The sequence below is a fragment of the Halichoerus grypus genome, chromosome 3, assembly GCF_964656455.1.
Source record: "Halichoerus grypus chromosome 3, mHalGry1.hap1.1, whole genome shotgun sequence".
Taxonomy (NCBI): Eukaryota; Metazoa; Chordata; class Mammalia; order Carnivora; family Phocidae; genus Halichoerus; species Halichoerus grypus.
The window spans coordinates 75826156-75839780 of NC_135714.1; the positions used below are offsets into that span (position 1 = coordinate 75826156).

The window sequence follows — 13625 nt, forward strand, 5'->3', positions numbered from 1 at the left end:
TAGAGGCTTTTGACACTTCATCCTGTAGGGTTAATCAAAAGTTCTGTTATGAAGAGAGAGCAGGAACAGATAACTGTTTCTCTGATTAAGCAATAACAGCATATATATATATATATATATATATATATATATATATATATATAACCTTATATATAATGTTGATCAGTTAATCAGTATAGCAAGTTACATTCTAAAAAGAAGATGGGAATTAAGACTCACTAAAAGAAAAACTAATTTTCTTATACCACTTCAAGGCAAAGGTCATGGAGTAGAATGGTGGGTAAAATTGCCTGCATTTCTCAAATTTTTCTATAGTTAATACTTTTTCAAAGGTGCACAGTAGATAAAAATAAGTTATACAGTGGAGTTTAAATACATAAAACAGCAGTGTGTATCATACAATGTTATACAGTATTCAGTTTAACTGTGATTATTTTAATTCTGAAAAAAGCATAATAGTTTCTGAAACTTGGATGAAGAAGGCTATGAAAACATTATGTAAGAAAGTTGTTTACTAGTTATTGATTCTGGCTTCCACACGCAGCTTAATGATTTGGGTGAGTTGCTTCAGTTTCTTGTCATGTAAGGTGGACATGAACGTGGTGCTTACGTCGTCAGGATATAGTGAACATTAAATAAGTTATTGTATACGTAAAAGCACTTAGTGCCTGGCACATGATAAGCACTCAGTAAATATTAGCTTTTATTATTATAGATATACTGTAAATAGCATTCAATAAACATTTACTGAATTGAATAAATGTACTCAGTCATTTATGAGTAGTCTCAAAAGTACTGCAGTAACCTGAGTGAAGGCAAACAGAGTTAACAAAGGAAAGAGGTTAGCATTTTTGAGTACTGACTATGTTCCGGGTGCTTTAGATACAGTCATCTATTAAGCCTCACTACCTGTGGAAAAAGCATTATTCCTATAATCAGGAAAGTAAGACTCTAAGTAATATATCCGGATATCAATAAGAAGATCTGGCACTTGAACTCAAGCCCAGTTATTCAAATTTTATGTTTTTTTCTAATATCACATAACCTCCAAATTCTGAGGTTTTTGACTTTGGAAATTTTGAATATGATAATTCTATACTTCATTACCCCATAAATAATCAAGATCTCTTTATTCGAGAAAATGTGAATTGAGTCATTTTCTCATTATTTATTTATTTATTTTAAATTAAATCCCATCCAGTGACTTCCTACCAGTACAAGTTTATCAAATGGCTTAGTCCTAGGTGAGGTAGGGATATCCACAGATACATAAACGTGAGTTAGGGCTGTAGAGTTGTCTTTTTTCCCACAAACAACATTTAGTGAAAATCTTCCTTGTGCCTAGCAACAAATTTTACTGAAATCCTATTATATATCACTGATTTTTCTAAGGGAATAGACCAGTGATCAAAATGAAATTCTTAGCATTGTGAAGTTTATATCCTTAGTGCACAGAGTCAGTAAATTATGTGTGTGTGTGTGTGTATGTGTGTGTGTGTGTGTGTGTGTTTGCCTCATGTGGGATAATGCATGGGGGGAGCAGGGGTGGGTGATTACAGAAGTCATGCCTGATGAAGTGGTATTTCTGCCAAGTCCCACATGAAATGCCCAGGGCTGTGTGGCTATGTGCATCTCTCCCCTGGTGAAGAGCGATTTAGGAAGCAAAGCAAGGGTGAAAGCAGGACTGTCCTGGAGGACCAGCAAGAAAGCCAGTCGGGCTAAAGAAGAGGGAGTAAGGGGAATATGAAACACAACACAGCTCTCTCAGTTACATAACAAAACACGATTTAATTAAGTTTGGATACAGGTTTGTTCAGAGGGCTAGATGAGTGCGAGCTTGGGGACAGTACTTCCTGGGGTTAGGGAGGTAAGGGTTGGAAAAGGATTTGACATTTATTTCAGTCTGAGTTTTGAGAAATACTTTGTCAAGGAGAGAAGAAGATAGAGAGGAGATCAAAAAGAACCAAGGAGGAAAAAAAAAGAACAAAGCAAGGCATGGAAGTTCACAGTGGTAAAAAGCCTGTATGTTGCATTTTGATGTGATCAATAGACTTCTCTATAAGAAGCTTTCTGCCCCTTTATTAGCTTCAAGATAACAAGAAAGGCTTATTTCATAAATCCCAGCAATTAGGAGCCAACGTGCCCCCAAATCATCATTTTAAATCGAGATCAAAATCCAAGTAAGAACTTGTATTTATTTTGTTTGCCAGTTGTACTTGGGAATTAATTTACTCTGTCAAGGATCATTTAGCTATTAAAAAACAAACAAAATTTAAAAAATATTTTAATGTAATTCCCTTGTTGTGCCAAACGTTAACGTATTAGAATGTAGTGAAAGAGGCATGGCAAAGGACTAATAGTCTCTCAACAACCACTACTTCTCCTAACTGTCTTGGGATAAGTACTCTTTAATCACCACAGCAGAACATCTAAACGAAGCCCAATGCAAGCAAAAATTCAGAAAGAATTAAAACAGTTATACAGTGGTCCCCTGCACTAGAAATAATTGACAAATCCTTATTTATATCCTCATCGGTTCAAAGTATTAAAATTGTGAATTTACTTTTAATCGTTGTTCAATCTCAGGTCAGTAATTTAGGACACAGGAATGTGGGTCTATGTCATAGGATTAATGCAGATTCTCATGTGTGTGTGTGTGTGTGTGTGTGTGTGTTCTTGTGTGTGTGTGTGTGTGTGTGTGTGTGTTGGTTCCCATCTTTCCACATTAAGAAGCATAGCAGGTAGCATACTTTTGGCCAAATCTCAGCGGTGGCATATTTCCATCTCCCAGGGGTGTGGGAAGACCCAACTGCACAGCAGTAACAATAATTCTAGCATATCCGTTTATGAAATAACTTTGGCAGTAATGGCAAGAGGATTTGGATGAAAGTGTATTTGTGGTCTTCCAGCTGGAAGATCAGAGCAGAGATTCTAAAGCAAAAGGCACAGAGTGGGATGGCAGATAGTAGCTGTTTGGATAAGAACAGAAGAGAGTTGAGGACCCATGCTGAGCTCAAGGAGAAATGCAAACAAGGCAGTCATTTCAGAATATCCCCGTGTTGCCCAGTATGAGCTCGAGGGCTTACCAATGCCATCTGCTGGATATATTTGGGATTTAAAAATGGAATCTACACAATACTCCAGTGTCTCCCTGTACTATGGTTTTGGCGGTTCCAGTGAAAAGAAAAATGAAAAACAACCCATCTTAAAAAAAAAAAAAAAAAGCAATGGAAATGAATTCCAGGTTGACTGTACCTTAAGGAGACTGGAGTTTTGTATTTTCACTTCATGTTTTGAAGCATTAGAGTATTTAATTGAATTTCTTTTAGCAGAACTTTGTGGTAGTGCAGTTTCGTCATATATGATACTCAGGACACTGGATGTGGGGTTTGGACTGTAAATCCATTGATCTCCTAAGAATCTACTATATGCTATAAACTTTATACACAATACATTCCCTTTTTATACTTTATTGGAGGAGAGTATAATGGTTTGTTTCGGTTTATTTTCTTTTTTTTTAATTAGAAAGGGGAAAAAAGGGTTAAGAGAAGAAAAGAACAAGTATCACTATTTGGCCAAAACTATTACATATGCATTTGAATTATACATAAAATATGGTATTTCAACTTTTGTTCCTGTATTTCTAATTGTTTTATGGAAAATGTCCTCTGTTAGTCACATAATCTCTCTGTAGGATTATTTTAAGAACATGACTTTAAAATTAGAAAATTCCTTGTGGTGCTTCAATAAAACTTTAGAACTTTTAGGAATGTATGGCTAAATTGACATTGATTCTAGACTACATTTCCCCAGAAGTACTAATCCCATTGGATTTATAGTGGGGAAAATTGGTTTCCCCATGGTCAGATCAATTTGGAATATGCCAATTCCAAATATCTCCTGGAATTCCATAAAACATATTAATTAAAATGGAAGAGTTGGTGTTTATTGAGAGTTTGTCATTGTTGCATTTGAGCTTCACAATGATTTTATTATGTAGGCACAAGTGTTAATCCTAGTTATAAATGAGGAAACTGAGGCTTATAGGGTTGGTAATTTGCTCAAAGTCACACCGTAAGAGAATGGAGACATTGACTCATTTACTTTAGAGCTCACGCTCATAGGTCTGAAGCCATATGTCCCCAAATATTATTCATATTAATACGAATTTTATGTTAATTAATTTCAATATTGATATTAACCTGCTCAAAGCTTTGAGGAGTGATGCAGTAATGACATCTATTAATTTGGTTAACCTAGCATTTCTAAATCTACTTGCTATAGAATGCTTATGAATTTTCGTGGAAGTAGTGTCCCACAGAATATAGTTCTAGAAATACTGATATAAGCTATAGACTTGGTATACATAGGAGCCAGGAGGGGAGTAGCTCTTTAATATTTCTCTGGCCACTTATTCCAGCATAACCGTTGGGGTCCTTCCCCAGGCATGTTTCCACCTGGTGATTTGGAATAGATAGGAGTAGGAAGTAAACACCTGAAATCCTTGCTGCTGCAGGTCCACGGAGCACTGGAACCCTCTGCATAAGCATGTAATATTTAGTACATCCTGCAAAGGGAACAAGTTTAATTTAGTTAAGCCACAGGTTGAGTGAAAAACAGCATGTTGCTGTTATTGTTTAGTCAATTAAATTGTCCTCTGTGCTTGTAGGAACTGTTCCACATTTATTACCAGTGAGATACACGCTCTGGCAATTTCTTTGCTTCCGATTGTCTTATATTTAGCACATCTAAAGATTTGAGGACAAATGATGGAAGACATGGTGATGAATTGTCAGGCTTTTCTAAAGATTCAGAAGTTCTAAAGTTCCTGCCAGTGACAGATGGTCTGTCCTTACTCATCGCTTGTCTTCCTGACAGGGCTTGATTTTTTTCCCCCTTTTCTGCTCAATTCCCTTAAAATAAGCTCAGCTTCTTGGGAGGCGGGGTAGTCTCATTTGTTATAACTATGTTACTTTGTATCAGTGTCGAAGCAAGTCTATATGAACATGCACCATGCTCCTTTACACGATTAATATACACATGTCTAGTGATAAGAGAGAAGCATGGGTTAAGAAGGAGAGGAGGAGCAGATTATGAAGGAAAATCCATATTTCCTTTCTGTTATTTTGATAACCAAACATACAGGAGTCTCCATTGGATAGTTTTTTCCTGCTGACTTGCCCAAGCATAATGCTGACTTAATAGCTCTGGCATAATATAATCTTTTGAGGAGTGTTTCTTATCGTTATGGTAATAAAATTTTTATTAATTTTAGGATCTTCAATATTTCATAGCAGTCTAAAATTTCTTGAAATTTTGGACTAAAATATACAATTAGTGTTTACTAACTTGCTAGACATTTATAAGAATCCACAGAATGAGAACACACAACTATAGCAATGATGTGCTCAGATATAAAATAGGTTCCCAGTGAAAAAAAGGAAAAAAATCAATCAATTGCTTAATCCCTTTCATTGGCTTCAAATATGTTTACTGCTGAAAGAGGAGATGAGATACTTAGGTAAGGAAGAAGGGGAAAGGAAACAATTTTCCCTCTTTGAGTTCTAATGTAACTGTGGAAATAAATATAAAGGTTTAAAAAATTCTAGGATATCTTATAGTCACTTCTTAATCTTTTATCCAGAAGTAGTTCAGTCCTAATTAACAATGCCACTAGTCCGATACAGCGTTACTGAGACTGGGGTATATCAGGTGAAAAGGGATTAATATTACTAAAAAATAGAAAAATTATCAGATGATTTGATTTGGCTTTACAATATCTAGTTGGCTTTTGTTATCCACACAAATCGCTGCGAATTTCTTTTTATTTAAATACGTCTCTCCTTAGAATGTTCATTATATGTTAGCTCAATGTGATAATGTGTGGAAAGCATAAACCACTTTATCACTCCTTTCCATCTTTTTTTTTTTAAATCTGAGGTAATTTTACTATTCTGAAGGAGATACATATATATATACAAACACACATACTATATACTAGTATAGGTATAGTAGTATATTTTATTTTATCTGTACAATATACCTATTCTAGTCATTTAAGTGAAAGAACTCAAAGCTTACCAGATTTCCAAAGTCTAGGCTATTGAACTGCCTGTCATCTTTTTTTGCCCCTTACTAAATGCTCCCTTCCATTTATAGTTGTCAGTTCCCTTTTTAACTGGTGGCTTTTTCACATCACTTACTTTTAGTAACATTCAATTATTAAAAAATCAGAGAACTCATGCCAGATCATTGTTTATGCATAAAGATGTTAACATAAACCTAAGGAAAGTATATTCCTCCTCAGATGATGAATGGAAGCATTAACATTTTGTGTACAACATAGCAATAAAAAAGTTTCAAAGTTTCTTTATAACAGGGCGCTGCCTTAATACATGGATTTGAGTTGTGTATACATATTTTGGTATGTAATTAAAGGACAGACATATCTACCTTTTCCTTCTTAAGTACCTTTCTGGTATAATTTGTCTTCTTTCCCCAAAGAATACTGGGCTCATGAAAAAGTCCTGAATATTCAACATTTGTGAAAAGGCCAACAAATATTGCATGGTTTTGAAACCATGCCTTTATAAAATCACAGGATTTAAAATTACTCTAATGAGCTGTTTATTAAAATTTATTAAGGTTAGAAAAAGGTACATAGCTAAGATTAATAAAAATGCATTACATTAGATTAAAATAGGCTAAATTACTCTAACAAGTAGACCCAAAATGTAATGTGTCAAGAGGTTTATTTCTGGGTTAGTACAATATCACATCAGGTAGTAGGAGAGGAATAGGGTCTGTTCCAAGAACTCAAGCTATTGTAGTAAATGATTTATTCCCTTATCTGCAGTAATATGCTAATAATCTTTTTCCTTGTTTCAAATTTATACTATGAAATGTGTTGATACTCATGAGTGAAATTAAAGACAGGAGTGAAGAAGATAATCTCCCTGCTGACCCTAAGCAAGGGAGGGTGGTAGAGTTATTAGAATCATGGCCTGAGGTGAGATATATGCCTTTCTCCTCTACTGAAACACAAGACTGAGCCTGTACTTCTATACTGTTTCATGCTTTTGCCTGAAAGTTTATTTCAGGTCAGAGTGTGAAAGATAAATAAGACTAATGGTCTAGACAAATTATCAGTAAGTTACCGTTGTAACCTTTACCTTCTACCTCTTTCTTAAGTGCTGTTGTACAAGACAACTTTTCACTTAAAAAGTCCACGGGTTAATGAAGAGTTCTTAGAGCCTGAATGTTGCTTAATCTGTCCAAATGGTACAGATTATCAAAATGAAGACAATTTAAGCTAAACTGAGTCATCTCCTCACTCTATGGCTGATATTGCTTCAGTAGTTCTTTCAATCTATATTTTGGCTTTCATTTCTCTTGGTATTCTTGCTGTTTCCTTATTTTTTATACGTATTTTTTATACGTATTTCTGTCATGCTTTTTTTAGTCATGGGCTTTTATAAAAAACATATTTCTCTCTATTTTATCTGGAGAACTACTTTTCTTATATCAGAATCTCTGGTTTGCATTTCTTTAAATTCTTATGGAGTTCCTGCCTATTTTCCAGTACTTTTTATTGCTAATAAATTAGTGATGATTTGTCTAAGATGATTGAAGAAATATAATCATAAAATTAGAAATAAGTGCTGTCATTAATGTTATAAAGTGATTTCTAAAACTGAAAACTGCCAGAGTCATATTTTCTACATTGTTTCACATATAAATTGAAAATCTATGTATTTCAAAAAATGATAATAATGATATAACTTAAAAATAAATAACATTTCTTCACTTCTATGATAATGTGTTATCTATACACTTCAGTAAATTCATAGGGACCGATGTGATACGTATTGATAGTACAAAATTTATACCAAAATTAAAAGAAAAAACAAAGATTCTGAAAGTAACTATATCCTTTCAGAAAACACTGAATCACACAAGAAATATATTTCCAATTGTATTTCTCATGATTCAGTGCATCTTTCAACAGTCATTTATCAGTTGGAGGAAGAATAACCAGCAAAACACAATCACCATATTATAACAACTCCTTAATAGTTATTAGAAAGCATCATCATTTAAAACCCAATCTTTGGGCATTATTGCTGAAAATATGAGAATAATCTTTTACAAAACAGTCTCACCTAATATATGACTGTATGCCCCATGGTGTGAATCATAAGAATCACAGAAGCTACCTTTACTACACACACACACACACACACACACATTCCGCACACACACGTATGTGTGCCCCAGCTTACTTTTTTAGCCCAAGAGGGATATGTTCATTTAGAATCAATTTATTCAAAGTTAGTCAGTCAAGATTGCCCCCTATATATATAGTTTGCTTTTCCTTTTGCATAAATTGTTTGTGTTTATGTAATTAGCAAGCTAAAAGCTACTGAAGTTACTCACCCATAACTTAATGCTAATATAATGTTTATTGCTTTTAGTTTTTACATTCAAATGATTTTACAATTGAATCTCCTTGGAGAACACAGCACAAAGCGTTTCAGAACACTGAGCAGTTTACTCTAAGAAAATAGCAAGCATATACACAGAGAAATAGCAGAAGATAAGAATGTTAAGTTAGAGCCAGATTGTGGAGGGATATGTACTTAGATAATAGAAAGCCATCAAAGTTTATTTGGAATAGGAAATGTGATTTGAACTACACTCCCAGTTAAATCACTATGTGGTATTATTTATTTTTTTAGTTGAAACCTGTTTTTCTAGGCTTGTGATGAATTTTATTTTCAAACTTAATTAGCAAGTCTACAGTGCATCTACACGTCAAACACAAATGCTTCTATGATGTTCAGCTAACAGTTTTCCATCTTTTATTTAATAACAAAGATCTTTCTAATGTGATATGAGGTTTTTTTGCCATTTGCAAGTATATTCATTTGGTTTGGTTTGGTTTTCACTATTTATGCTGACTGATAGCTGGTTTGTTTTCTGTTCTAGGTTGTGGAGACTAATTTGGTTGCTTTTGACTGTCACTGGATCATTATAAATGAGGTAACACCAACTAAACCTTATTGTCAACTCTGGGTCCTGTTTTCATATAGTTAGTCACAGCATTTCCTATGGCCTTGGAATCCTAAGAGGAAATAGAACACAAAGTAAACTTTTAGCTTCCTGACTGGATGCTAACTAAAAATGGAATAAGGAGTTTTAAAAAATTATAAATGGCTTTGTATGAACAAAATAAATGGAGACCGTCTTCCCACTGAGTATCTTTTAGTCTTTTCCGTTGGCATACACTGACTGCTTCGGGAAATCATCTTTATACAAAGTACAGTTCTTCTTTGTAAGCAAAGTGAATTCCTCCCAGTGGAGTCCTTGTGTTCCATTTATATTTTAATGTTGTTTCTAGAACTTTTATATCCACCCTCCTTACATGAGGATTAAATAGTTCAGCATATGAATATGAATAAAGAAGAATAGATACTTTTTTCTTTTCATGATGAAATACAACTATTTTAAAATCCATCAAGTTGTCAAATGCTTTATGAAAGTTTATTGATTTTTGTAAAGACAATACATAAGATTAAAAATATATTACAACATGAGAACTCTGTGAGATAGATCGTTCCATTGGCACCTGCCAGTCGGAATTGGAAAGGACAATGAGCAGATCAGTCATGGACAAATAATGAGATCACATGAATTTGTCCTCAACAAGACCTAGCATTCTTATCATATCTATTACTTAGGAATAAAAAGAATGTATTATTTATCTGTTAGCTGTGTTACTATAGATATATAATGTAATCACCCTGTGTCATTTGTACAGTAAGTATAATATTTACTTTATAAGCTCGTTATAAAAATTAAGTGAGATATTACCTAATACTCTTAACATATGCTGACAAATGACACTCAATAAATGGTACTACAATAATGATTATATTACACTAAAGTTCACAGATCAGTTTCTTACATGTTAATGTGTTGAATAGTAAACATTATTCTATGAAGCATTGAGGGAATGACGTTCATAGAGGGTAAATGATTTTACACAGAAAAATAAAAATGATTCAAAGTTTCAAGTTATGTCTTCTACACATTGATAGAATTTTAGCATCATTCTTTTTTTTAGCAATAATTAACATATTATGTCATATTAGTTTTAGGTGTGTAACACAAAGATTATATGTATATATATATATACACACACACACACTTAAAAGTGATCACCACAATTAGGTACCATATGTAGCCATACAAAGTTACAGTCTTTTTTTCTTGTGAAGAGAACTTTTAAGATATACTCTCTTAGCAGCTTTCAAATATGCAATATGATATTACTGACTATAGTCACCATGCTGTGCATTACATCCCCATGATTTATTTTATAACTATAAGTTTGTATTTCTTAATCCCTTTCACCCATTTCCCCCATCCTAATCCTCCTCCCCTCTGGCACCCACCAATATATTCTCTGCATCTATTAGTTTTGCTTGGTTTTGTTTGTTCATTTCTTTAGTTTTTAAGATTCCACATGTAAGTGAAATCGTAACGCATTTGTCTTTCTCTGTCCAACTTATTTCACTTAGTGTAATACCCTTACGGTTTATTCATGTTGTTGTGAATGGCAAGATTTCATTCCCTTTTAAAGCTGAGTAGTATTCCATTCTGTGCGTATGTGTGCATGTGTGTGTGTGTGTGTCCATTTATTAACTGATGGATACTTAGGTTGCGTCTATATTTTGGCTACTGTACATAATGCTGCAACAAAATGGGGGTTCTTAGACCTTTTTGAACTAGTGTTCTTATTTTCTTTGAATAAATACCCAAAAATGGAATTGCTGGATCATATGTATTTTTTTTTTAATTTTTTGAGGAGACACCATATGGTTTTCCATAGAGGCTGTACCAATATGCATTCCTACCAGCACTGCACAAAGTTTCCCTTTTCTCCACATCCTCCCCAACACTTATTATTTCTTATCTTTTTGGTAATATCCATTCTACCAGGTGTGAAGTGATCTCTCATTGTGATTTTGATTTGCGTTGCACTGATTATTAGTGATATTGAGCATCTTTTTGTGTGCTTGCTGGCCATCTGTATGTCTGCTGTGGGAAAATGTTTATTCAGACTGGTTTTTTAGACTGGTTTTTTGCTATTGAGATGTATGAGTTCTTTATATATTTTGTTTTTTTTTTGCTTTTTTTTTAAGATTCACTTATTTACTTTAAAGAGAGAGAAGGAGCTGAGTGGGGAGAGGGGCAGTGGGAGAGAATTTTCAAGCAGACTCCTCACTGAGTGCAGAGACTGACATAGGGCTCCAGCTCATGGCCCATGAGATCACGATCTGAGCTGAAAGCAAGAGGCTGAAACTTAACTGACTGAGCCACCCAGGCACCCCTCTTTACATATTTTAGATATTAACCCCTTATCAGATATATGATTTGCAAATACCTCCTCCTATTCAAAAGGTTACTTTTTCATTTTGTTGATGGTTTCCATCACTGTACAGAAGTTTTGTTTGTTTTGTTTTTAGTTTGAGGTAGCCCTAACTTGTTTATTTTTTGCTTTTGTTGCCCTAGCTTTTGGAGTCAAATCCAAAAAGTCGTGACCAAGACTTATGTCTAAAAGCTTTCCACCTTGTTTTCTTATAGGAGCTTTATGGTTTCAGGTCTTACATTCAAATCTTTAATCCATTTGAAGTTAATTCTTGTGCATGGTCTAAGATTCTAATTTCATTCTTTTGTGTAGCTGTCCGGTTTTCCCAACACCATCTATTCTGGACTGTCTTTCCTATTGTATATTCTTGGCTCTTTTATTCTAAATTAATTGACTGAACATAAATACATGGGTTTCTTTCTGGGCTATATGTTGTGTTCCATTGATCTATGTGCCTGTGTTTATGTCAGTACCATACTATTTTGATTACTATAGCTTTGTAATATAGTTTGAAATCAGAGAGTATGATGCCTCCAGGTTTATTCTTCTTTCTCAAGGTTGCTTTGGCTATTCAGGATCCTTTGTGTTTCCATACAAATCTTAGGATTGTTTGTTCCATTTATGTGAAAATGCCATTGGAATTTTGATAGGGATTACAAGGATTCTGTAGATTCCCTTGGGTAATATGGACATTTTAACAATATTAATTCTTCCAATCCATCAACATGAAATATATTTTCATTTAGTTGTCCATGTCTTAGAGTTTGCAGTATAAAACTCTTTCACTTCCTCGGTTAAATTTGTTTCTCGATATTTCATTCTTTTTAAACAGTTTTGAGTGGGATTGTTTTCTTAATTTCTCCTTCTGTTTTTGCTGCAACCCATAGATTTTGGTGTGTTATAGTTCCATTTTCATTTGTTCATTCCCTTACATGTCACAAGTTCTTTTTCTCTGTCTTTTACGATTCTCTTCTTATCTTTAAGTTTTGAAATTTAATTATAAGGTATCTTGATGTGGCTGTTTTTGGGTTCCTCTTATTTGGAATTCTCTGGACTAACTGGACCTGGATGTCTGTTTCCTTCCCCAGGTTAGGGAAGTTTTCAGCCATTATTTCTTCAAATACATTTTTCCGTCCCTTTCTCACTCTGTTCTCCTTTTGGGACTTCCATGATGCAAATTTTGTTCTGTTTGATGTTGTTTTATAGGTTCCTTAAGCTATCTTTGGTTTTTGATTTGTTTTCTTTTTGCTGCTCTGACTGGTTGAGTTCTACTGCCTTGTCTTCAAGATAACTGATCCTTTCTTCTGCTCCATCTAGTCTGCTGTTGAACCTTTCTAGTGTATTCTTCGGTTGAATTATTGTATTCTTTAGCTCTATGACTTCTGTTGGTATTTTCTTATATTTTCTATCTCTCTTTGAAGTTCTCACTATTTTTATTCATCTTCTTCTGAGTTTGGTGAGCATCTTTATGACCATTATTTTGAACTCTTTATCAAGTAAATTAAGTATCTCTGTTTCATTAAGGTTTTTTTCCTGAGGTTTTATGGTATTCTTTTGTTTGGAACATATTCCTTTGTTTCTTCATTTTGCTTGACTATGTTTGTTACTATGTATTGGGAAAAATAGCTTTCTCTCCCAGTCCTGAATGAGTGGCTTTGTGTAGAAGATGAACCTTCATTCAACCCTGCCCTAGCTCTTGGTTGTCTCTGAAACCTCTGTGATTGCCTAAGAAACGTGATTTATTCTTGATCAGTCCCAATTGTTGAAATTGTGCCAATCCTGCCAGTGTTCCAAAGGGAGGGATCCCAGTTAACACCTAGTTTCATGCTGATTGGAAGCTCAGGCACCAATTTTTAAAGGATGCAAATATATATTGTAAACCCTGTTGGCCTCCAGACAAGTCCATGTAAAGGTGTTCCCTTGCTGACTTGTAAAAATTGGGGTTCCAGACGAGTGTATAAACTCCCTTCTTGAAGGTACTGGCAAGCTGTAGTGAGGCAAGGGAGAGCACAAGGATGGCAACCTCTGGCCTGTGTAGCCTCTGGATATGTGGCAGTCCTGAAGCCTGCCCCTCTGGCTGAAATTCCAGGACAAGTAAAATAGGTGTTCTTCCGAGGAAGATGTAGATGTTTCAGTCTGCTTTCTGTGCTATGGCCTGGGGATGGTAGCCTGCCAAGAACTGTCTCTCTGA

The 13625-nt window shown here is 34.5% G+C and overlaps 1 protein-coding gene across 2 annotated transcripts in view; it reads left to right on the forward strand.

Annotated features, from left to right (window-relative positions):
* GRID2 (glutamate ionotropic receptor delta type subunit 2) overlaps positions 1–13625 on the forward strand; it is a 1423646-nt gene that overhangs the window by 857551 nt on the left and 552470 nt on the right. For both annotated transcript variants that reach the window (XM_078068970.1, XM_078068969.1), the window contains exon 5: positions 8989–9042. In XM_078068970.1, the coding sequence (XP_077925096.1) occupies positions 8989–9042 (54 nt within the window). The remainder of the gene's footprint in view (positions 1–8988; positions 9043–13625) is intronic.